Here is a 22,654-nt window from a genome sequence, read left to right on the forward strand (position 1 = left end):
AGATAGAACAATCTGGAACCACTGTTTCATCATGGTGAAACTGAAATCTACAAGTTCTGACCTTTCTTGCAAAATGCATTCCAAGTTATATATGCACTTGTATATATACACCTTGTCCATTAATAGGCTTGTGTATACATACCACATGTCCATTAATAGGGCTAAATTCTTGAGGTCATAAGGACCACCAAACCCCAAAAGAAGGGAGAGTACATAACCACTAGCAGTTTTGAGATATAGTTTGGGGCAAGGCAAGAAAGTTTTATGTATATTTTGGTTATGATGGTAATAGTGAGAAGTGGCATTCATAATGTCTTACCATAAAAGCAAATAAAGCTGCTTCCATTATATTATTTATCAATGTTCTCACTATTACCTGCAATCATGACTACCAGTTTTATATGGATCTACACTCTTTATTTCAATCCATTATCTCTTCAAAAGAAAGGGATATATATATATATATATATATATATATATATATATATATATATATATATATATATATATATATATATATATCAATTAAATCATTGAATCGTATAGTTAGACTTGACGGGTCAATTTTGGTTTGAAATTGACTCAAAATCAGCGATTCTGATTTATTAAGGATATGAACATGAATTGGTTTGTAAAATCCCCTAAAATTTCAATATATGTTTCGATTCTAATTCTAATTGAATTTAGTTCGATCAAATTTAATAATCTAATTCTTTTTATAAAAATTTTAAGTAAAAAAATTTAAATTTAGATCGAAACTGAACTAACCAGTTTTGATTTTATTTTAATATTTAATTCAATCAAGATTCAAGTCAATTCTAAACCGATTTTAATTCTGACTGGCCCATGGGCAGGTCTACAAAGTATAGTGGAATATTGTGCTCAATTTTATCAATCAAGGAATATGTATCTCATGTTGTTCTCTTTCTTCATCATACGCCTTCACTAGCAAGCCATGATGGAAATATTAATTCATTGAAACCAGGTACAATCACGAGCGTTCTATATCTTAACTATACATGGAAAAATTAATAAGAGTAGATTAAGTTTATCTTAATTTATAAACTAGCTAAATCAGTTTATAAGATTTAAAAATAAGTTAATCTGTTTATTCATAATAATTTTTGAACTAAATTGAGTTTACGAGCTAAAAAAAAAAAGAGTTAAAAAGACTTTTTCTTTCTATTTGGTTCTTATAAGTTATATGCCTATAAATTAATTTGATCAAATATTTTATTATATTATTTTTATTTAATTCTTAAAATTTTATCATATGTCTTATTTTAATAATAAATATACTTATAACTTTTTTTATTAAATATATTAATTATTTATTAATCACTTATAAATATTTTATTTAAATATATAATTATTTAAAATTTTAAATACTTATAAGTTTAAATTAAAAATTAAACCCTTATCCTTTGTTTGGATTGAAGGGTTATAGTGGTAAGAGAAAATAAGAGATGATTTTAAGAAATTTTTTACTTATTTTAGATAGAGAGTTGAGAGATAAGGAGGATTTTAGGGGGTTATTTGCCCCCAAAAACCTTCAATTTTCTAACTCACCAATTTGGTGGGTTGGAAAGGTTTTTATTTTTTGATTTCTTATATTATCCATAATAATTTTAAAAAATTTTTAAAATATCCATTCTTACTATAAAATAATAAATTTCACAAAAAGAATAATTTTATAATTTTTATATTTAATTTTACCTTTCAATACCATTCAATCAAATAAAATAAATTTATAAAATCTTCATTTACACTAATTTTCTTTTAAATATAAATAAAATTATTATCTAACCTTATCATACTATATCTTCTTTTATCTTATCTTTATCATAATTTACTAAACCTGTTTTTCAAACAAATCCTTGGTGTTTATAACCTGATTTTGATGACTTAAGCCAAATAGTCACTAAGGAGCAACTTGAAAGGAAATGACTATAAAGTAAAAGAAACAAGAAAATAATTATAGGAGTGTGTGCACAAAGCGGTGGGATTTGATAGGAGATTGTTGTTTCTTGCTCAAAAATTGCGTTTTTGGAGATGGAAACGATCATTTTCCATATAAAAAAGGACAAATTTTAAGGGAGAGAAAAGAAATGGAAAAGCGTGCTTACTTTGTCATCATTCTAACACAAAGACAATTCGGTGTAAAGCAAATTCTACTCAGAGGTCTATCAAATTATAGGCCTCCCGTAATTCTCGGTTTATATTCTCAAAAACTTTATTCATATTTTTATTTAATTTTTATTAAAATCTTTTTAAAATAAAATAATATTTAATATTTAAAATTTTAAATAATTATATATTTAATTAAAATATTTAATAATTAATATATTTTAATAAAAAATATTTTATAAATATATTTATTATTAAAAATATTAAAAATAATATTAAATAAAATTATTAGTAAAATTTTTAAAGTTAAACGGAGGGTAATTAGATAAAATATTTAATTAAATTAAATTAATTTATAATCAATAAAATAAAAATAAAATAAAAAGTCAATTTTTTAATTTATTTTTTAATTTATAAATTATAAAAAAATTATAAATAAATATATAAAATTATTTTTAGAGCTAAATTACTCTCTTATGGTCATTATAATCAATCATTATAATAAATTTAGTTATATATAAAGCAAATTCATCAAATTATTTCTCATTCTCCTTCGAAAGAAGCATGAAATTCTGATACCCTTTGTTATCTGATATAGTAGTGAAACCTCTTTTTGTATTTTTATGTCCCATTACCGATTGATTTAGTGTAATTAAAATAAATAAATAAATGGCAATTATTTCATTTTTGCTTCAATGCCTGGAAATTGGCCACCCTACATATATAGTGATCAGGTCAGGATATAGGCTTTTCTTTCAAGCATTATGATTTTGAACATTCATCATATTTCTAAAAGCAGCTTATATATTAATTGCTTTTCCCTAATTTACTATTTCACAAATCCAAATCAAATTAAAACCAACCATCATTTATTCTCTAAGCTTTAATCATCAACCAAAGCAACCTCTGCTCCATAATTTTCAGTTTAAAAACCTTGCAAAGCTACCCCTTTCCCCTGTCAGAAAAAACCTTCTCTCTTTTTCTCTCTGAGAATACAGAACAATGGCTACCCACAGAAAAATGGACAGTGAAGACCAAGAAACCCTGTTTCATTCCTACCCATGTGCCTACTACGTGCAGAGCCCATCTACTATTTCTCATGCAAACAGTGCAGAGCTCAAAACCCAAAGTCTTGAATCCACATTTCACTCACCTTCAAGATCCGATACTAATATTCTCCTCAATAAGAACCCTGAGGTCTCAAGATTCACTCTCTCTCGTTACTCCTCTTCTCGTGGCTCTAACAACTCTTTCTTGAATGAGAAGAAGATTAGTGGAGATGAGAATGGCGTTAACCGTTTGATCATTATTGATGCGCATGGACGTGGTGATGGTGCTTATGGGGCGGAGGAGGAGGAGGAGGAGGAGGAGGATGAAGATGAGGAGTATTATTATGGGAGGAAAGGTGGGTGGTGGTGGAGGTATTGTTCTTTTAGAAGGAGCAATTCTTGTGCTTGGGTTTCTTTGCAAATAAGTTGGAGACTTTTGGTGAGTTTGGGAGTTGCCTTGCTTGTTTTCTACATTGCTACTAAGCCACCGCCACCCAAGATGTCGATCAAGGTACATGATCTATTTCTTTTCTGTGTCCTTATACATATTTTTTTAAAACTTGCAGTTGCAATTCTAGTAGCATAGAACTTAAGGATCAAATTCTTGTAGTGATATTAAAGGAGATCAACTCGGTAGGATGAGGGTTCAATACAAAAATCATATAACAGTTTTATTATTATAATTGATTTTGTTGAATCTCATAAGCGTCTCGTCATGATTAATTATGAGAATACAATCCATATACGTACAATGATTGTATTGTATAATTATTCAACAGGTAGACTCCACATGTGCTTTCATTTTTTGAGATAATATCTATCGAAAATTAGTTCTCACCCTTGTATGATGTGGTAAATTTTAACTAGGTCCTTCAACTCAATCTAAATTTATTTTAGTCAAAACAGTATATAATAATTTTCAATTCACATAAAATTTGAAATGACTCAAATTGGATGAATCCATATATGCAGTTTGACTATTTGTATAATTCGTTCAAAATTAACCTATTTGAATTGATCCGATCAACTTAAACTTTGACTTGAAACAATCAATAGTCCATAAAAACTCAAAATTTTTCTGCACGATAAATCGATGAGTAATCCAAATCAATTTCAATTACTCAATTTGAAGCTGCTCAAAAAAAATTTACTTTGATGGGTCTACAGTACTTTTTCTTTTTAGGTCAGATTTCTTGCTCTAAACTTAGTGGGACAGGATGGAAATTGCAAAATCTATCCTCTCCTGCCTAATGACATTCCTATTTACATCGGACCTAACTCTAAAGCCCAATCAAGTCTCTGAAAAAGCTCCAAATTTTGGGCTAAATGGGCAGCCTTCTAACTACTAATGGGCCCAAACTGGTCTCACACTCCTAAACATTTTTATACGAGTCTTATAATTTTCTTGGACTGTTGATAAAGGTCTGGGCACCACACTATCTTTTTACCAAATCCGAATACTTTTTTCCCCTTAGATTTGAAGTCAGAAAAAATGTGATGCAGATGGCAGGAATCCAGCAATTTGAACTAGGGGAAGGAGTAGATGGCACTGGTGTTACAACTAAGATCCTCACCTGCAACTCTTCCATGGATCTTATCATAGAAAACAAGTCTAAGCTCTTTGGCCTTCACATTCAACCTCCATTGCTTGAAATGTTCTTCGGTCGCCTTCCCTTCGCAATGTCTCGTGTAAGCATGTCTCATACGTCATCCCCTTTAAATTTTACCTTCAAAAGTTCTTTGGTCGCCTCCTGCAGCTTGTTTAGTAGGTTTAGGCTTTTGTCTACCTTAAATTTAGTGTGAAAACTCAATTTGTATATGAAATGCTGAGTTCAAGCTTGCAGGGTTCAAAACTGTATGCTGAAGCAAAGGGTTCAACAGTGTTCAAACTGTACGTGGGAACCAAGAACAAACCCATGTATGGAGCAGGAAGAAACATGCAGGACATGCTAGATTCTGGAAATGGATTGCCAATATTGATTCGAGTAGGCTTGAGCTCCCATTTTCGGGTGGTTTTGAATCTTATCAAGCCAAAATATCATCACCAAGCACAATGTCTACTACTCCTGGATAGCAAATATGATCAGAAACATCGAACCCAAGTATATAACAGCACCTGCACAATGTATTAAATCCCTCTTAATTACATAGTGTTTAGAACTCCTTTTTTATCAGCAAATATATGAAACATCATAAACAGAGAGGAATATATATATATATATATATAAAGGTTGAAAGAAATTATGTGCGTGTAAGTATAATACAACATCTACAGAGATGTTTTTTTTTTCACATAATTATTGTGAATTATTCAGCATAATGAGAAAGTGCAGTATTTTTTATTTTTTTTATTTTACCTTTGGTATATCAAAATTTCTAAAGAGGAGCACATTATCAAAATTTCTAACAATTAGCAGTCAATATATAATCATTTGTTCATTGTTAAATGTCCACCTGCACCAAAGATATTTCAATGTACCTAATTCCACTTTTAATTATTGGAATGGACCAACTGATTAATCAATCTAATCAAGCAGAAATTAACTAAATTTACTACTTCCAGTGCTTGAGAGTCTGCATCTCACTTTGACACATTTTCATTTTAAAAAAGAAAATATGACACTAAAAATTTGATAGTTTCAAATATTCTCAAGACTACTAAATTTAATGACAATTCCTATAATAACATTCTTCAAAGAATAGGAAAACCCTACCTAAAACTTATAGAAGCCAACATCATCAAATAATAATACCATATACACTGATGAATTTATTGATGATCAAAATTTCATAGCCAATAATATTTATTAGCAACAAATTTGAATGAATTCATCGCTAAAAGTTGTTTTTAAATTAATTAAGCCTTAGTGATGAATTCATTGTTGTCTCTAAAACCTTATCACTAAAAAGATTTAGAGACGGATTAGAGATAGATTAGTGACAAATTCATCGCTAATATGTCTCTAACATATATATATATATGATTAGCGACAAATTCATTAATACATTGTTGAAAGTCTGTTATTTTGTATATAAAGAAGTACATAATTATAATTAGCACAAAATAAGATACTGATTAGGTTGTTAATTAATTAATTAGTTGCATAATCTTGCAACTACTTGCACTAGGGTTAACATCTCGATCTTTTGAATCCACTTTCACAAGAGGTGATTAAGAAAGGAAGGACCACCATACTATAAGTCAATGAACAAAACACTAGCAAATTTATATATTCAAGAATGGTAATTAGTTTGTGCATTCACAATCATTGTACCTAAATAATGATATAGAAGCCAAACACCAAATCTAATGCACACACTAATTATAAAATCCAATTAAAAGCTTGAAAATTACAGGATTCTAATTTACAATCTGTCTTTATTCAAGCAGTGATTGGTAAACTTCACAGCATAATGAATGTTTTTCTGGATGTCAATTCTGCAAATTGATTACAGTGATGAAAAGCACTATTCCTTATAAGATAATATTTTCCAATTGAAAGCTCTTATCAAATAGTTTAATGTAGCCTTTGAGTGAATGGATCCACAGCATTGCTTAGTTCTTAGAAAACCAGTTTCTTTTTCTTTTTTTTTTAATTTTTTATAAGCTATTAGAAAACCAGTTGATTCCTGAGGTATGATTCCAATCTTCAAATTCATGTTAAGTGAAATTAAAAAGCTGGAGCAAAACACAAATCTTGAACCCATCTTGCCTCTTTGAGGTATAATTCCAATCTTTAAATTATCACGATACACCCAACTTAAAAATCGAGATACTGAATGAAAAAATCAGAAGCAAATATAAAACAAAATGCAAAACGCACCCATATTGAATCAGTAGGGCAATTAATTTAATAGTATCACCACTGGGGGAAGCAACAAATAGGACACGTACACACATGGGAAACTAATTAAAACAAATTAAGGCTTCACCAAGCATTTGGTTTTCAAGATATCCATAAATGCTCTTATGTATGAATATACATTGCATTTAGCTAAGCATGCGCTTATCATAACATACTTCTGTAGTATAAGTTTATATGTACATTAATTGATCAAGTGGATTTGTTGAGTCTAAACTTTCTGATAGAAAATATTAATCAATTGTGGGCAACAATATAGAAAACTAAGCATCAATCATTAACAAAAAGTTGCAGAATGACATCTAGATTTCCTTATAAAATACTCCTTTTAGATGTAAATATTCGCTTTTCAAATATTACTTTAATGTGGTCTCAAGTTCTATATTCAACAAAAACAATAGGCATTGACATATATGGAAATGAAGACTTTTGAGAAGAAGGATTAATTAGTGCATATTGTAGTTTTGCTTGAAAGTAACAGCCAAAAGCTCTAAAAGATGAGAGCATTATTAATTAATCTAAAAAAATTTCATTGCCATGAACGTGGAAATTAATTATCTTATCATGTAAGCATGGAGGGTGCAACATTGGTGGACAAGGGAAGCTTTATCCTAATCCTAGGCATCTCTAAGCACCAATGGTGGACCTAACTAGTAGTTTATATATATAAAATTTTGCTGTTAAGCACTACTAGAGTTCACTTAGCATGCACTTAATCTATCGCATTACCAAATAATGACAACATTTTTGTGACACCCGTCTCTTATTAATCACCATTTGTAATATTCTTCTTTTTTTTAATAATTAATATTGGGTACGTGAAACATCACTTTTTCTATATGATGCCAAAAATGGAAGCTCCACTACTGCAGACTACTTATGTGAACCTCATCTTTTTAAGTGGGAAAAGACAACATATTTATCTAGTTGGATATTTTGTTCAACTTCATAAAATTAATCATTCTATTCATAACAATAACGGTTCACATTATTTCTTATTATACGTATTTTGAATCTCATCTTTTTTTTTTAATAAATGGAATTAGATCTGTTTGAATTGTAGATTGATTTGAATTACTTATCGTGTCAATCTTAATTAAGTAATGTAATTAGAGCTCGAAGTCTTATCGCTTGAGGGAGTATTATTATCATCTCTTGGGTGGCAACTGAGTGTGTCTTCCACACGAAAGTAGATTCCATCTTCTTATAATTAATCAAGATAGGCGAAACTTATCCTCATTGCAAGTCCATATAAATGTCTATACTTTTGCTTTAATTGCTTAAGAATTTAGTCAAGAAAACAAAAGAAGAGGCTATCATTAGATCAAAATTTTGCTTAGGTGCATAAGAAAAAGCTAGATGACTAGAATTCCAATTAATATTCTATTGAAATTGGCATGGCATGCAATAATAATATGGTTGCAACTCGAAAGTGGATTCCACTGTCTTATAGTTTAATTGAACTTGACATTGTGGTATCTATGGCTTCCACGCGAAAGTGGATTTCATCTATATTTTATATTATATTCTTGTACTATATATCTCTTTGATGAGTTTCTTCAAGATTATGTCTTCACCATCTAGAAACTATTTTGGGTTTTTTTTTTTTTCAATTTAAGCACAATATATTTTTCCAATTTTTAGAATAGATTTGATTATTTCTACCTAGTAAGCGCTTAATATTAAAGTATTCGGTTTAATTCACAAGTTACAAGTTAGCCACAAAAGCAAAACTATAGAAAATATTCAAAGATTTTGCATCACTTTAAAAAAGAATACAACAAATTAAAATTTAGAATTTACTTAATAGGGTTAGTTCATAAGAATGAGAAAGTTTCTCTTTTTTATTAATTATAGTTCAATTTGATAAGAATGAGAAAGTTTCTCTTTTTTATTAATTAGAGTTTTGATTCTACTGTTATTGTTTTAGGATTATTTATCCTAAATATTGATATGGAAATGCATGCCTAATTAAATTGTTTGGAAAAAAGATTTAATATTGATATTTAAAAGCTAACTCGATGACATTCTTTGTCATAAATATCAAAAGAAGTATTTAAATTTCACCACTTAATAATTTAAACTTTTGAATTTGATTGAATGCTCTAACATTTAACTTTTGAGATTTTTTTTTTGTGAATGATAATTTTATTAATTAAAAGGGCTCCAGAAAAAAATTAGCATGATCATCGTCAACTAAATTCCGGCCAATACGTGTCCCCCAATATCCTGGCCAATAGGCATCCCCCAATAAATTAACTTTTGAGATATTAGAAACAAAAGGGAAGGGGAATAGCTAAAACAAGGAATTACAGCACTAAGCCTAAATAAATTAACTTATCAACAAATTGCAAATGTTAATATCTTGGGTCCTCCAAATTTATCAAAATATTGTTGTTAATTACATATGGTACTTTTTGTCACTATGAAAAGTTTAGTTCAAAAGATTGTAAATATGTAATTAAATAATGTGTTTAAATTAACAATTGTACCATGGTGTACCCTCTCTCTCCCTCTCTCTCTCTCTCCCTCGCTATGTGCTTGTAGTGGAATATTGTCTCATCAACAAGAGCTAAAACACCACTAGAAAATAGAAACAAAAATATTGAGATACCATTTTCTCACTTGTCATTATGAGGCCATGGCCATACCCATTTGTGGTCAGCAACTAACAACAAGTTTATTTGTTTTATGCCATTCACTATTTATATTTTTTTCGCATTTTTTGCACTTCAAATCAATTATATATTAAACCAATTGAGCTTCATATGTATATCACATATGTTTATAATTTTAAAGTTTTAAATTTTTAAATTTGGTAAAGTTTATTAATATTATTTTGTAAAATTTGTCATCTTCACGAAAGTAAGAGAAAAAAAAAAGTAATGTAATAATAGCCAAGGATGTGGTAGCAATGTTGGAGATCCTACGTAGCCCAACTTGGCTAAAAGCTTTGTGTGTTACCTACTAAAAGCACTTAATTTTGCAGCAAAAAGTTAGACAATGTCATATACAAGAATGTTACAGCTTAAATGGTTATAGTGGAATTCCACACTTTTGTTTTTTCCTCACAAGTTCGATATTGTGACCTCCACATTCATATACTTTTATGCATTCATACTTAAAAAATCAAAATTTAATGTATAACTTAACTTGATTTAATAGCCAGAAACATATCACTCACTTGGCAGAACAAGGTTCGAGTCCTCACTTCAATTTTATACAAAAAAAACCAAAATTTAATAAGAAAAATTAAACTTTGTAAAAAAAATTCATATAAAAATTCTCCTAAAACAACAACTTCAATAAAAAAAATTAAGCAATATATCAATCCTAATATTTTTCCTTCATAGTGTTGTTTTTCTTATTTGTTCTTATTTATATGCCGGTGTATATAATCATTTAATTTATAATTAATATATTATTTAAAATTATAGTAGATTCTATTAAAAATATTATGAGTTCTATCTAAAATCATAGTGTGTTGAATACGTGTACACTTTCCCTTGAGAAAGGATGAAAGTTTTGCGCCCCATTATCTTTTTTTAATCAATTAATTGAAGGGATGGGAGATCAATTTGAGAGGGAGTGAGTGTGCCCATAAAAGGAGACTGATAGGTTGGTATTTGGCCTGCAATTGAAAAGGATCAAAGTTGGTGGAAAAGAGCTTTGAAGTTTGCTGCAAAGAGAAGGACTATTGCTACTTCTGGAGAAAAAAGGTACGTTCAATGATCATATATAACAATAATTAGTTCTTTTCATTGCCTTTAGTTAGGTCTAAATTTTTGTCATTATAGTGATATTTATGCTAATGTTAAATTATATATTTATATAGTTATTCAACTTTATTAAGTATTCTTATCTATCAAATTAATATCTATTTTCTCTACTAGTATGGATAGAATTCTTTATTTTATGTTTTTCTTAGAATTTTTTTTTTCTTTGTTTTGCTTTAAGTTTTTTTCAGTATACTCTGTCCGAGAAAGAGTGTATTGAGAAGGTTTGATAACCGGATATAATCAGACGTTGCATCCTACACTTTTTCTTAAATATCATTGCTTGCTTAAAAAAAAAAAAAAATATTTAATTCTTTTTTTAAGTTGCATTGTAATATTAATTTCTTGAAATCAATAATTTGAATTTCAATAATGTATCTGTATTGTATAAATAAACAACACCCATCATTTTATGCTGTGGAAGGGAAATAAAAACTGGCTTATTTAATTAAATTAACAATAAATTATTTAAATTAAAACTATTATTATTATTATTATTATTATATAATCTTATTAAACCAGTGTAGTTTTGGGGAAACTGGGGAAGGAGAAGGATTAGAGAATAATGGCGGGCGGGCCACAGGTGATCCAAATTCAAAGTACGGACCACAGATAAGATGCCGAAGCGTTTGCAATTAGTACGGTCAATTAGGCCCACCAACTCTGCATTATGAGTTTGACCATTGACTGTCAAGTTAAATATATATATATATATATATTAAATTAATTATATAAATTTAAATGAATTAATTTTAAGTTAAATCATATGAGGTTTCACTAAATTTCAATTTTGTTGATCATTTCTAATTTTTATGAATTATAATAATGAATAAATTTAGATATTAAATTGAAAGTTCGAGTAGAAATTTAATATATTTTTTCTTTAAATAAAAAAAATATTATTTAAAAAAAATATGCCATATAAAAAAAAAACAATATGATTTAAATGTTTAAATTTATTGGTAAGAGTCAAAGAATAATTCATATATCAAATAATTATTTTACTCTCTTTTTTCTTCTTTTACACATTAGTCAAAAGAAGGGGAAAAAAAAAAAAGTTAAGTGACTCTTCAAGTTTATTCAATTCAAATTAAAGGGTTGCTTTTGAAGCCACCATACAAATTAATGTGGCTCTAATAATAATATTGAAAAATTCCCATTTAAAATTTGTAAGTTCTAAGTAAGCTATAACCAGGGAGGTGTCTACCTTGTGAAGTTTAGAAATGAGTCCTTAACCAAGGTCAAATTATGCCTTGTAGGGTCTATGTAGCATCCATTATTCCAAGTTGATGTTAGGTTGTGGCTGACCACCTTGGACATTTAATGGATTTCCATATGTTGGTTAGTGGTTTGCTTACCTGTCATTATCTTCAGTTTGATTATAAAAGCACTTGAAAAATCAAATAAAATAGTACTATTAGGAATTCAATTTAATTGATTCTTTGAAGCTTTGATAGCTAAAGATCATGAACTGATATGGTGTGAGATCCATTTAGTTATGAGGTATTATTGAAATATAAAAAATTAATTATTCTTTTAGGTTGTATTTGAATAAATATGTGTTTAAAATAAATGATAAGTTGAATTTATATATATATATATATATATATATATATATATATATAATTTGTAAATTTATAAAATTGCTATGATGGAAAGTTGAATACCAGAATTTACCTCTTGCATGGTGATCAACTTTTTCATTCATATAAAGGAAAATCTTCATTTGAATATCGAGAAAATGTAAATAAAACATGAATATGGGTAGCATGGTTCAAACTCTTTGTTAGATCTTTATCTTGTCTCAAATGTCCCCTACAATGATACGATCAATCAATTTAACGTTCATGCAACAACTAAAACAAATCCCCTGAGTTTTTCCTAAATCAACAAGAAAAAAAAAATCCCTTTGAGCTAAATGGTTTTGACATTATATCAAGAAAAGCACTTAACATATAAAAGCTTCAGCAACATTTCAAGAATGGTTTTATATCAATTCAGACTTCCCTGTATAACTAATAGAGACAAAGTGCACGCATATGATCACACAATAGAAATTTAGAAAGCTTTACATTACATGCATTCTTCCTGATTAAAGATCTACCCTAGAAATTGAAAAAAGCTTTATATTAGATGCATTTATCCTGATTTAGAGATTCATCAACTCAGTGATTGAACCTCACATGGCTAATATTTCGCAGAATTTTCCATCATCCTCGCATGTTTTAACTACCTTAATTGAAGCACTGAAACTTCCATGAACTTATCACAACTCGGCATCTGTTCCTTTTTGTCGAGGTTGTTCAGTTATTTTCGGTTATTAAGACATCTTATGTGCAGCCATGCATGCATTAAAGGACTAATTATCATATAGGCATTGATCTGCGTAGCCTGCATATATGGAAGGTTAAGATAGTATAGCTTGATAAATATGATTGTGGTTGCATGAATGTTCTTGCTTAATAGTCAATTCATCATAAATTTAAGATATAAACATATGAAATTTCTTTATTTTATATATAAATTCTATAATTTAATTTTATTTTGAATCATATAGATCGATTGTGATCAATTTCACTTTATTGAAAAGTATGTATTTAGGGTAGAATTACATATTGAAGGTTCTATCTAACTATTATTTTTAATCAATTAAGTTTGACAGTCTTTAGTATTAAGAATTAAGAATTACTGTAGCTTCGTAGTCGGTGTCCATTTTGTTTATTTCTTTAATTATTTTTTTAACATGATTGCTCATTTAAATTAGTTTCTTACCTACTGTGGATGTGAAACGTTGACTAGTGATGCCTTTTTTCCAAAACTTTGGTACATTAAACTGGAGTATAAAATAAAGATTCATTCTTTATTCCTTTGTACTGCAATGTACAAAAAACAAGATCAAGACTTCTCCATGATATTTCCAATTAACTGTTCCTTTCATATGCTATCGCTTATCTTAATTTTTGGCTTATTTTAATCAAGCAATAACCCTCCCTTCACCCACTATTTGAGTCTTTATCTGGGGGAAAAGACCAATCGAATCTTCCTTACAGAGAAAGACTGAATATGTACACATTATGAAGGTCTTGTTGATACAATTGGCATAACAATTAAAATAATCATATAATTAAATAATTTTATGTGATTCTCTATAAAAAAAGAAATGATGATATAAACAGTGAATTTGATTCAGTAGTATTATAATCTTGTCTATGGTTATGAGATTTTGAGATTAAATTTCAATCGGGATTAATTGTTAAAAAAAAAAGGGAAGAATAAAAAAAAGGAAGAATAAAGGATACGTGTCTGTTTATACATGAACATAATGATATCTTCTTCTGTTGTTGGCCAGGGAAATATAAAACTGAGGGAGGTTTGCATGATGTGAACATGAACCAAATTTTCCAAAAATTTTGGTTTCCCTTTATTTTTATAGCAAAATAAAACAAATCATTATGCTCTTTTTAGTTTAGGTACATTGTTCCTTCTGTTTTCTGCATTATTTCTGGGCCAGAAAGATGTCTCTTTTTGTGAGTTTTCAGGCGAGTCTTGTGCGGGACTTAAAATTCAGAAAACACCTGAATATCTCCATTATTTACTTGAAAATTTTGTGAACAATGCAGGCAGTACTTAGCAATCAATGTTATAAACTATCTTGAGTAATTCTTACATACACTAGCTTGATTTTGTAACAAAATAAACTTGAAAAGATTAAAAAAAAAAGCAAGGTGATTGAAATTTGATGACTAAAAAATTTTATTTTGGCATTAAATTGTAATCCAACCTGAAAAAAGTCTCTGTTGTGATCCAAATGAGATATTTTTATAAGGTCTATGATTGTACTGAGAGTAACCTAGATGTATAAAATAGTATAAATATTGTAAATTTTTCATGTTACTGCAAAGGTGTTGGGAAATTTTCACTTGGCCCAAATATAAATACTTCAATAAAAAAATTAGAAGAGGCACAATTTTTGATGTGGTTTGGCCAAATATCGACTTACGATTACAGATAGCAATAAATTATCTTTTTCATTATGTTAGAATAATAGTACATATAAATATTGTGATAACCCTTTGAGTAATCTTCATTCAATATTTCCCACAATAATTTGTTTCTCTTACATAAAAATAAAAATTTGCTTTCTCCACCCAATGTTTAAGTCACCCCACTCTCAAATCTAAAGCTATAGCTCTCCCTAGCTCTTCAAAGCTACTGAGCTTTCTTAACCAAGCTCCATCCCTTAAAAAATAGCCTTCCCATGTCTATAGGCATTGGAAGGCTTGCCAACTCATTGTGTGCCATTCTTTGACTACAATAATTTCTTCTCATGTCCATAAGGCCATTTGCTCGAGGCAGTAGCCACTTTGGTAACTTTTTTTTACTTTACTTTTTTTATTATTTTTTTTAAATCCCGACAGAAGAGTGAGATTTAGGTAAACCTAGTAGAATTTGAGTAAGGAGAATTCTAAGAAATTGTAACTTATCATAGTTGCGTTTTTTCCCCCATATTTTACCTGTAAATGTGACTTTACAATCCAACCACACAAATCTTGTCTTTCTTCCCTTCCCTATTATGTTTGTTGGGTGTGCTTAAATTTATGTGCAGCTGTCTCAACACAATTAAATTTTAATCAGAAACTATATATAAAGCAGGGGTCTGCTAGCTTGGAATTTGCAATTTTCCATACCGTCTTACACGTTCATGATTGGAAAGAAACTTCCTTTGACATGTGTTTTTCCTTTATTGAAGAACCAGGGGAGGTTCAACTATAATCCAAGGTTAAGGCAAAAAGCATATAAACTCACTAGATTGTGTCCTTGAGCTACTCCACTAGCATTAGCTTTTGTTTCATCTGTCGCCTTTCTACAGCATCTCCCTTCCGAAATCATCTTAAAAACAAGGTTGGCTTGTTTTTGAGCATTATTATTTGTTTGCTGGGGTGATAATGTTCTTTCATTTCTATAGCCATTGTTCTAGTAATATAAATCAACTGTCTGTGATGTGCTTGAATCTTGGTTGTTGATGGACTTTAGTGCTAATCCAATTCATGAACTCTGCAGGTTACAGAGATTATTAGCTTGTGAGAATTGAATCCTTTTTTCGGTATCCCCACAAGCTAAATTGACTTATTTGCACTCCAAACAAGTGAGGACTTGATTTGATACCATGGCTGAGGATAAAGCTTTGCAGCTAGCTGAGAGAAAATGGAAGATGCCAATCCTGGTTTTCTTTAGAGATGCAAGGTATAGTCTCTCTTCTTTCCTTACATTTTCGCCATATTTGCCATTTGGCTCTTACTGCTGCCTCGAATTTCAGTATCACTGATCTAAAGCTCAGTGGCACATCTTACGTTTTAATGATCTAGCTAATGTGGATTACAATTACAGACTAGTTTTCAAGATGGATGAACTTGGTTCTGAGATACTAAGGATTGCAGTCCCTGCTGCTATGGCTTTAGCTGCTGATCCCATTGCTTCACTAATTGACACGGCATTTATTGGCCATCTAGGTATGCTTCCATTTCCATGCATGTCCTTTGTTGAGTTTATATCTGTTTTCAAGAAACTTCTAGTGAAATATCTGCATTTTGACAGGAGAAGAATAACGGTGTCCCTACAGAAATCTCTAAATGCATTTGCCAAGTTAAAGCTGATTTTCGGTTTTCTTTTTCTTTACAGGACCAGTGGAAATAGCTGCTGTAGGAGTTTCAATTGCCATCTTCAATCAAGCATCAAAGGTTACCATATTCCCATTGGTTAGTATCACTACTTCATTTGTTGCTGAGGAAGATACTGTTCAGAGGGTGAGAAATGAACCACAAAAAGGGGAGGACTTGGACAAGAAGGATTCAGCTAAAACCTGTGAAGTGAAAGAGTTGGTGCTAGAAGATGTCATGCTTGAGAACTTGGAGAAAGGATCAGCAACAGACACTGAAAAGAATAAAGATTCAATTCCAGAAGATGGTACTTTCTCCCTCTTTCAAACCCATACTCTCCTTGAAGGAAAAAAAAATGATCACCATCTTAAATCATTCAATGTTGATGTTTTCTTCTGCAGATTTTAAGGCAACTGCATGCAAGTCTCCCACTTTTGCTGAAGGCAAAAGTGTCAAGGAAAAACCAAATAATAATAACAAAAAGAAGAAGAAGGGAAGGAGACATATCCCTTCAGCCTCAACAGCACTCATTGTTGGAGGGATTCTTGGTCTTGTGCAGGCAATATTCCTCATATTCTGTGCACAACCTCTCCTCAGTATCATGGGTGTAAAATCTGTAAGTATCTGTCGTGCTTGTTATTGTTCTAAATTTTTAATGTGCACCTGATTCGAATCTATTTATTTGCATAGGAAATTAACAGTTCTTCTCTTAAAATATTGAACAGAATTCCCCTATGTTGACTCCTGCACGGAAGTACTTGACATTAAGATCACTAGGTTCTCCTGCAGTTCTTCTGTCTCTGGCCATGCAAGGAGTCTTCAGAGGATTTAAAGATACAAAAACTCCATTATATGCCACTGGTGAGAGACCTTTTCATTTATATATATATATATATATATATATATATATATATATATTTTAGCATTTTCCTTTTGTTCTTCTAGTTTTATATTCATGAATTTCAACTATTCAACTCTTTTCGTTTTGCTTATTCTTTCTGCAATAGTTGCTGGAGATGTAACAAACGTCATTTTGGATCCCATTTTTATCTTCGTTTGCAAGTTGGGGGTCAGTGGTGCAGCCATTGCACATGTTCTTTCCCAGTAAGTACTAGCACGTCCTCAAATATTGTTTGATCTTTAATTATTAAATTAAATGATCTTCTTGTTCTGAGTAATCTTTCTTGGTATTGATCCTTCTAGGTACTTGATTTCACTGATCCTCTTATGGAGGTTGATGAAAAAAGTTGATCTCTTACCACCAAGTCTTAAAGATTTGCAATTTGGTCGGTTTCTCAAAAATGGTAAGGAGTTCTTTTTTTTTTTTTTCCCTCGTGTTTGTTGATTTTGTTTATGGTCATGGTAATTTGAGCACTATTTTAACTTCATTTCTCTACTGGTATTGCAGGCTTCCTGTTGTTAGCGAGAGTTATAGCTGCTACAATCTGTGTGACCTTAGCAGCATCAAGGGCTACAAGGCTGGGTTCGACACCTATGGCTGCATTCCAAGTCTGCTTACAGGTCTGGTTGACCTCATCACTTCTTGCTGATGGCTTGGCTGTTGCTGGACAGGTAAAGTTTTCAATTTTCATTATTTTTTCTTTTGATACATTTTGCTCTAACAAGAACTCAAACACAGGACTTACAAGTCACCCGTAAACGATTTTAGTATCACTCATCTAAAACCCATTGGTTTCGTTTTGGAACTGAAATGTGCTTTTTGGTCACTCTTTTAGGCAATTATTGCTTGTGCATTTGCTGAGAAGGACTACCAGAAGGCAACAACCGCGGCAACCCGGGTTCTTCAGGTATGCCAATGAACGCTACTAATATCATCTGAATTCACAATTTCCATTACAAAAAATTCAGAACCTTAATATTTTTTATTCTGCAGATGAGTTTTGTTCTTGGCCTGGGGCTGGCTGTTGTTGTTGGAGTAGGTCTGCATTTTGGGGATGGAATTTTTTCAAAAGATCCTAATGTTCTTCACATTATAAGCATAGGCATTCCGGTAAATATTTCTCAGAATTCCTCTTTTTTAGTTCATTGATACTCAAACTCAAGTCTTTACAACACTAAATGTGATTGCAATATCAATAAGCTAAAGCTAATAGGTCTATTTGGGTATCAATAACTTGAACTGAATTTTCCTTTGTATCTCTCCAACAGTTCGTTGCAGCTACACAACCTATCAACTCAATAGCCTTTGTTTTTGATGGTGTGAACTTTGGAGCATCTGATTTTGCATATTCTGCATATTCCATGGTTAGTATATTGGCCCTTTTTCATACCATTTACAAAGCAGAATGTGTATGAGACTTTTACAAGTCTGTCCAAATATTAATTCTTTTCTAATTGAAATTTTCTTGTCCAATTCCTTGTGTTTTCCAGGTCCTTGTAGCTATAGCAAGCATTGCAACCATTTTCATTCTCTCTAAAACTGGTGGTTTTATTGGAATATGGGTTGCTCTAACCATCTTTATGGGGCTACGTACCTTTGCTGGTGTATGGAGGTAATTTCCCTTTCAAAAGCAACTGAATCTCCATATTTCTTTCCCTCTCTTCAAAGTAAATAAAGTATTCACACCTGTATTATTTGGGATTAGATTGAATACCTAAATTAAAATTGTAATCTATTAAACACCTTATAAAAATCATAACAATTAAACACAAATTAGCCATATCATCAGTGATTTGTAAAAGAAAAAAATGCAGAAATTGTCCCTCCCATTACCAAATATAATCAAACTTTTGCTTGCTGTACCCTAAATTTTCAAAAGAAAATGACAAATTTTCTCTCAAAATTTTCAGAAATGGTCCCAAAATTTAGAGTACAGTCAACTTCTTTTGATAAGATATCGATAACTTTGCCAATTTGTGTTATGTTTTTTTTATAAGTTCAGATGTTCACTAAGTTACGATTTTAGTTTCTATATTTAATCGGTTAATTCCAAACCCAAATAGAATGTATTTAGCCATAAAGTAATACCATTGATGAAATCCAGATAGCCTCTTCTCCATCAAAAATTTCTTCCAAATCCTCAAAGATCTAAAACATCGACATTAAAAATTCAAGGGTATAGTTCCTTACTCTTTTTCTGTTGCATAATCATTAAAATGGAACTGCTACTATCTGTGCAGGAAGGGGACCGGAACTGGACCATGGAGTTTTCTCAGAGGTCGATTGCTGCCCTAGGAAAATATTCCTTAGGAATTTCTCAGCAATATATAATCACATATTTTCTCTTACCCATTTTTGCATTTCCCCTTTTGTTGTCTCTCCCTTATGGCTTTGGCTTTGATCTTCATCTTCTGGACACGCACTAATATACATCTGTATACTGCTTTCTGCAGTTCTTTAGATGTTTCCATCAAGGATTCACATGTTATTATGTTTAAATGGTGATTAGGCATAGTTTTATTTGCTTACTACATTCCATAAACTAAGCCCTCCTTTATAATGTAAACACTAACATGCAATTAAATTGCACACACCCTGTTTATCTTGAAAAATATACCCCATACTAAACGTATCATACAACAATAATAAAGCCTTACTAGCAACTAAATGAAACTGACCTTTTCGTCATTCAGATCTTTTAAACACTATCATAAATGGGCTCTTATCATCAAGAGTTTATTTAATGTTATTGTTAAAGAAAAATATTTTTGAAATATATTAATTAAAGACTATTAAAAAATAATATAAAATTAAATTTGATATTCTCTACGGCATCTGAAAATAAACCTGTCCAACCTCGAATACTAAACAGGCACCAAGTCTCGGTGCAACCTTAAAGCCTAAACCCTTTCTGAACCCTTATGCTTTCAAACCATGCTAAAAATAAAAGGCAGCGTTCTAGATAGTGAAGGACTGCACCGTCTTGAAATTGGGAGAGGAAAAGAAGATAAGAGAAACTCTCAGGTGGGCAAACTGTTCAATTTCGCCAGAGAGTTCACTTTAACGTACTTTTATTTTTTTTTTTTACTTAAATTAATTTGAAATTTTTAATTTAAATTTTCATTCAACTAGAAAAATAATAACTTAAATTAAATTTCTTAATTTAAAGAAAAAATTAAAAAAATTATTTTCAATTTTTTTATTAAACTTTAAAATTAATAAATTTTATTTTATTTTTTATTTTTCAACTAAATTGATTTTAGGTTAAAAAAATAAATTAATTTAACAAAAAATTAAAAATAATTAAATTAAACCTTTTCAATAATGGTGAAATGGACGTTTAAACCATATAAGGCGACAAGGATAAAAACGTTCGATTAATACCAAAACTTCATTAAAAGGGAGGAAACAAGCGCAAGACTCAAAAGAATCAGTCCCAACATTTAGCCCAACCACAAAGAAGAATGAATAATAATAATAATAATAATAATAATAAAGAGGTGCCCCAAGATAAACTCACGGCCCAGGACCCAGAACACGTGCAACCCTAAGCTAACACCAGCTGCCTAATGGATGGCAGCCTGCTTGCACCCTTTTGCTCCGATCCCCCACTGGAGGACAGAAAAAGCCAGTGTTCGGCCAACTCCAAGCGGAGCCCAGTAAAAGCCTCAACAAATTGAGAGACTTAAAAAGTCGACAAAAAGAACAATAATTATAATTGCTCATTTTCCGCATAAGAAGAACGCAAAAGTATGTAAAACTATATCCCTTCCGCGCAATTTGTATGTACAAATCAGCCATCCAAATTGTAGCTTTTTTTATTATGAAGTACACAGCAGCATTCCATGAAGTTGTTTTGTCAAAATCGAAAGCAAGCCAATTTAGACTGAAGACTTCTGCTATACATAGGACCAAGAAAAATGGAAACCAAGGAGGTAAAAGTCAGCCAAAAATTCAAGCAATGGCTTTTCTTCATTGAATATTATGTATAAGCAAACTAGCACATGCATGCTTGAAAATGGAGACAACATTAATGAAATAGCTAATGATGCTTAGAGATGCGGATTTAAAGATACCTTCGGCAATAAAAGGAACCTTTCTTACCCAGAAGCCGCCCTGAGCAACACTCAAATTATATTTGGTTAATAATGATGACATTGTTTAACCTTTTAGACCAAAAACACACTTGAAATTTAAGCAACCTAGGATTTAGCCGGACCTTTACAAGGCATTAGCCACTGAAGTCCTAACACATGCCCCACAAATTCACCATCAATTAAAAACAAAGTAGAAACGCATCCATTTCTCCACCTTCCTCATAAAGAACTAGCCACCCACTTTGGGGTGAGTGGTTGGCATCAAAGAAAATGAATGACACCATACTCACCCGAAAAGGCCCCATCATCTCTATAAAGTAAGATCCACGTTTCTTACTGAAGCGGAAAAAAAAATCCTACCCCAAACCCATCACAGTCCCAAATTTGATGATCTTCTAAATAAAGATTGAAAGAATCCAAAAAACAATCCACTTACACTTAGCTAATCAACAATATCCACAAGTGGGTTCCACCACATCATGTACTGTCCTTTCTCAAATCCCTAAAAGAGACTCAAATCATTCACAAAGAGAGAAAAGTCTAAAAGCAAAGCAATGTCTATTAAACATAACGTAATGATTAAGGCAACCATTTGTATGAAACCAAAAAAAAAAACAAAGGTGTAGAATTTAATATCTTTAAAATTCAGTTTTACATCATCGAAGAAAGCATAATGGCTCCCCACTATCTGCTCCCCACCCACCCGTAACGCATTCACATCGGAACGCATCATCCATTGAAGCTCTTGAAAGGATTTACCCTCCTCTCACCCTCTCTTTGTTCAGTAAACAGATCCAGAAAATGGAAATATTGAAGAAATAAAGATACTATCAAAAGATACAACTCATGGTTTCATTGCAAAATGAAACAGGCAGCTAAAGCTTCCCTTTGGAAAAGAAAAAAACAGTAAATAATTGATCCTAGGAACAGAGATATTGGAGAAGAGAGACCTAACCTGGACTGGTTTTCATTAGCATAGCCCAGAGAGGCTTCATCCTTCCAATCTTTGCTTTAAACAATAAATGGTAAAAAATTGAATAATTTTCCTGAAACTTAAAGCCAATTCTTTACCTTTCACCTTTCTTCCATACCTTCTCTAATGTTACCCTACCAATTTCACTTTCCGATCAGCCAAAAGCCCACAAAAAAATATTTACCTTCGAGAAAATTCTTTAACCTATCTC

General features: G+C 30.9%; 2 protein-coding genes and 2 long non-coding RNA genes across 12 annotated transcripts in view; 3 read left to right on the plus strand and 1 right to left on the minus strand.

Annotated features, from left to right (window-relative positions):
• Nucleotides 1–22,654, plus strand: part of LOC110656784 (uncharacterized) — a 52,690-nt gene that overhangs the window by 27,248 nt on the left and 2,788 nt on the right. The gene's annotated exons all lie outside the window — the stretch shown is intronic.
• Nucleotides 2,884–5,501, plus strand: LOC110656839 (uncharacterized). Of its 3 annotated transcripts, none has more exons than XM_058133780.1 (3): nucleotides 2,890–3,687; nucleotides 4,680–4,865; nucleotides 5,021–5,501. In XM_058133780.1, the coding sequence occupies exons 1-3, from the start codon at nucleotides 3,130–3,132 to the stop codon at nucleotides 5,306–5,308; spliced, it is 1,032 nt and encodes a 343-aa protein (XP_057989763.1). In that variant the 5' UTR covers nucleotides 2,890–3,129; the 3' UTR covers nucleotides 5,309–5,501. The 3 variants fall into 3 exon arrangements, with proteins under 3 accessions (XP_057989764.1, XP_057989763.1, XP_057989765.1); XM_058133782.1 differs by having other exon boundaries at nucleotides 5,014–5,116; XM_058133781.1 differs by lacking the exon at nucleotides 4,680–4,865 and having other exon boundaries at nucleotides 2,884–3,687.
• Nucleotides 10,631–19,872, plus strand: LOC110656840 (protein DETOXIFICATION 43-like). 4 transcript variants are annotated; one of them, XM_058133777.1, is made up of 14 exons: nucleotides 15,450–15,717; nucleotides 15,877–16,059; nucleotides 16,204–16,325; nucleotides 16,495–16,779; nucleotides 16,874–17,088; nucleotides 17,198–17,333; nucleotides 17,480–17,576; nucleotides 17,676–17,776; nucleotides 17,881–18,044; nucleotides 18,209–18,280; nucleotides 18,367–18,483; nucleotides 18,642–18,737; nucleotides 18,864–18,985; nucleotides 19,614–19,872. In XM_058133777.1, exons 2-14 carry the CDS (start codon nucleotides 15,983–15,985, stop codon nucleotides 19,666–19,668), a joined length of 1,659 nt encoding a protein of 552 aa, XP_057989760.1. In that variant the 5' UTR covers nucleotides 15,450–15,717; nucleotides 15,877–15,982; the 3' UTR covers nucleotides 19,669–19,872. The 4 variants fall into 4 exon arrangements, with proteins under 4 accessions (XP_057989758.1, XP_057989760.1, XP_057989757.1 ...); XM_058133775.1 differs by lacking the exons at nucleotides 15,450–15,717; nucleotides 19,614–19,872 and adding an exon at nucleotides 10,631–10,758 and having other exon boundaries at nucleotides 18,864–19,001; XM_058133774.1 differs by lacking the exon at nucleotides 19,614–19,872 and having other exon boundaries at nucleotides 15,456–15,717; nucleotides 18,864–19,001.
• Nucleotides 18,491–19,699, minus strand: LOC131172598 (uncharacterized). 2 transcript variants are annotated; one of them, XR_009143128.1, is made up of 2 exons: nucleotides 19,564–19,699; nucleotides 18,491–19,059 (listed from the first exon to the last, which is right to left on the minus strand). It is a non-coding gene; the product is annotated as an uncharacterized LOC131172598 (long non-coding RNA). The 2 variants fall into 2 exon arrangements; XR_009143129.1 differs by having other exon boundaries at nucleotides 19,462–19,623.

This window comes from Hevea brasiliensis, chromosome 14 (assembly GCF_030052815.1).
Source record: "Hevea brasiliensis isolate MT/VB/25A 57/8 chromosome 14, ASM3005281v1, whole genome shotgun sequence".
Classification (NCBI taxonomy): Eukaryota; Viridiplantae; Streptophyta; class Magnoliopsida; order Malpighiales; family Euphorbiaceae; genus Hevea; species Hevea brasiliensis.

What these genes read in the sequence shown, in the direction of transcription:
- LOC110656839 (XM_058133780.1), top strand. Translation starts at nt 3,130, where the DNA reads ATGGCTACCCACAGAAAAATGGACAGTGAAGACCAAGAAACCCTGTTT. An exon ending in CACCCAAGATGTCGATCAAG is followed by an intron (nt 3,688 to 4,679) that starts GTACATGATCTA and finishes AATGTGATGCAG; the next exon opens with ATGGCAGGAATCCAGCAATT. An exon ending in TTCCCTTCGCAATGTCTCGT is followed by an intron (nt 4,866 to 5,020) that starts GTAAGCATGTCT and finishes TCAAGCTTGCAG; the next exon opens with GGTTCAAAACTGTATGCTGA.
- LOC110656840 (XM_058133777.1), top strand. Translation starts at nt 15,983, where the DNA reads ATGGCTGAGGATAAAGCTTTGCAGCTAGCTGAGAGAAAATGGAAGATG. An exon ending in TTATAAGCATAGGCATTCCG is followed by an intron (nt 18,484 to 18,641) that starts GTAAATATTTCT and finishes TCTCTCCAACAG; the next exon opens with TTCGTTGCAGCTACACAACC. An exon ending in CATATTCTGCATATTCCATG is followed by an intron (nt 18,738 to 18,863) that starts GTTAGTATATTG and finishes TGTGTTTTCCAG; the next exon opens with GTCCTTGTAGCTATAGCAAG.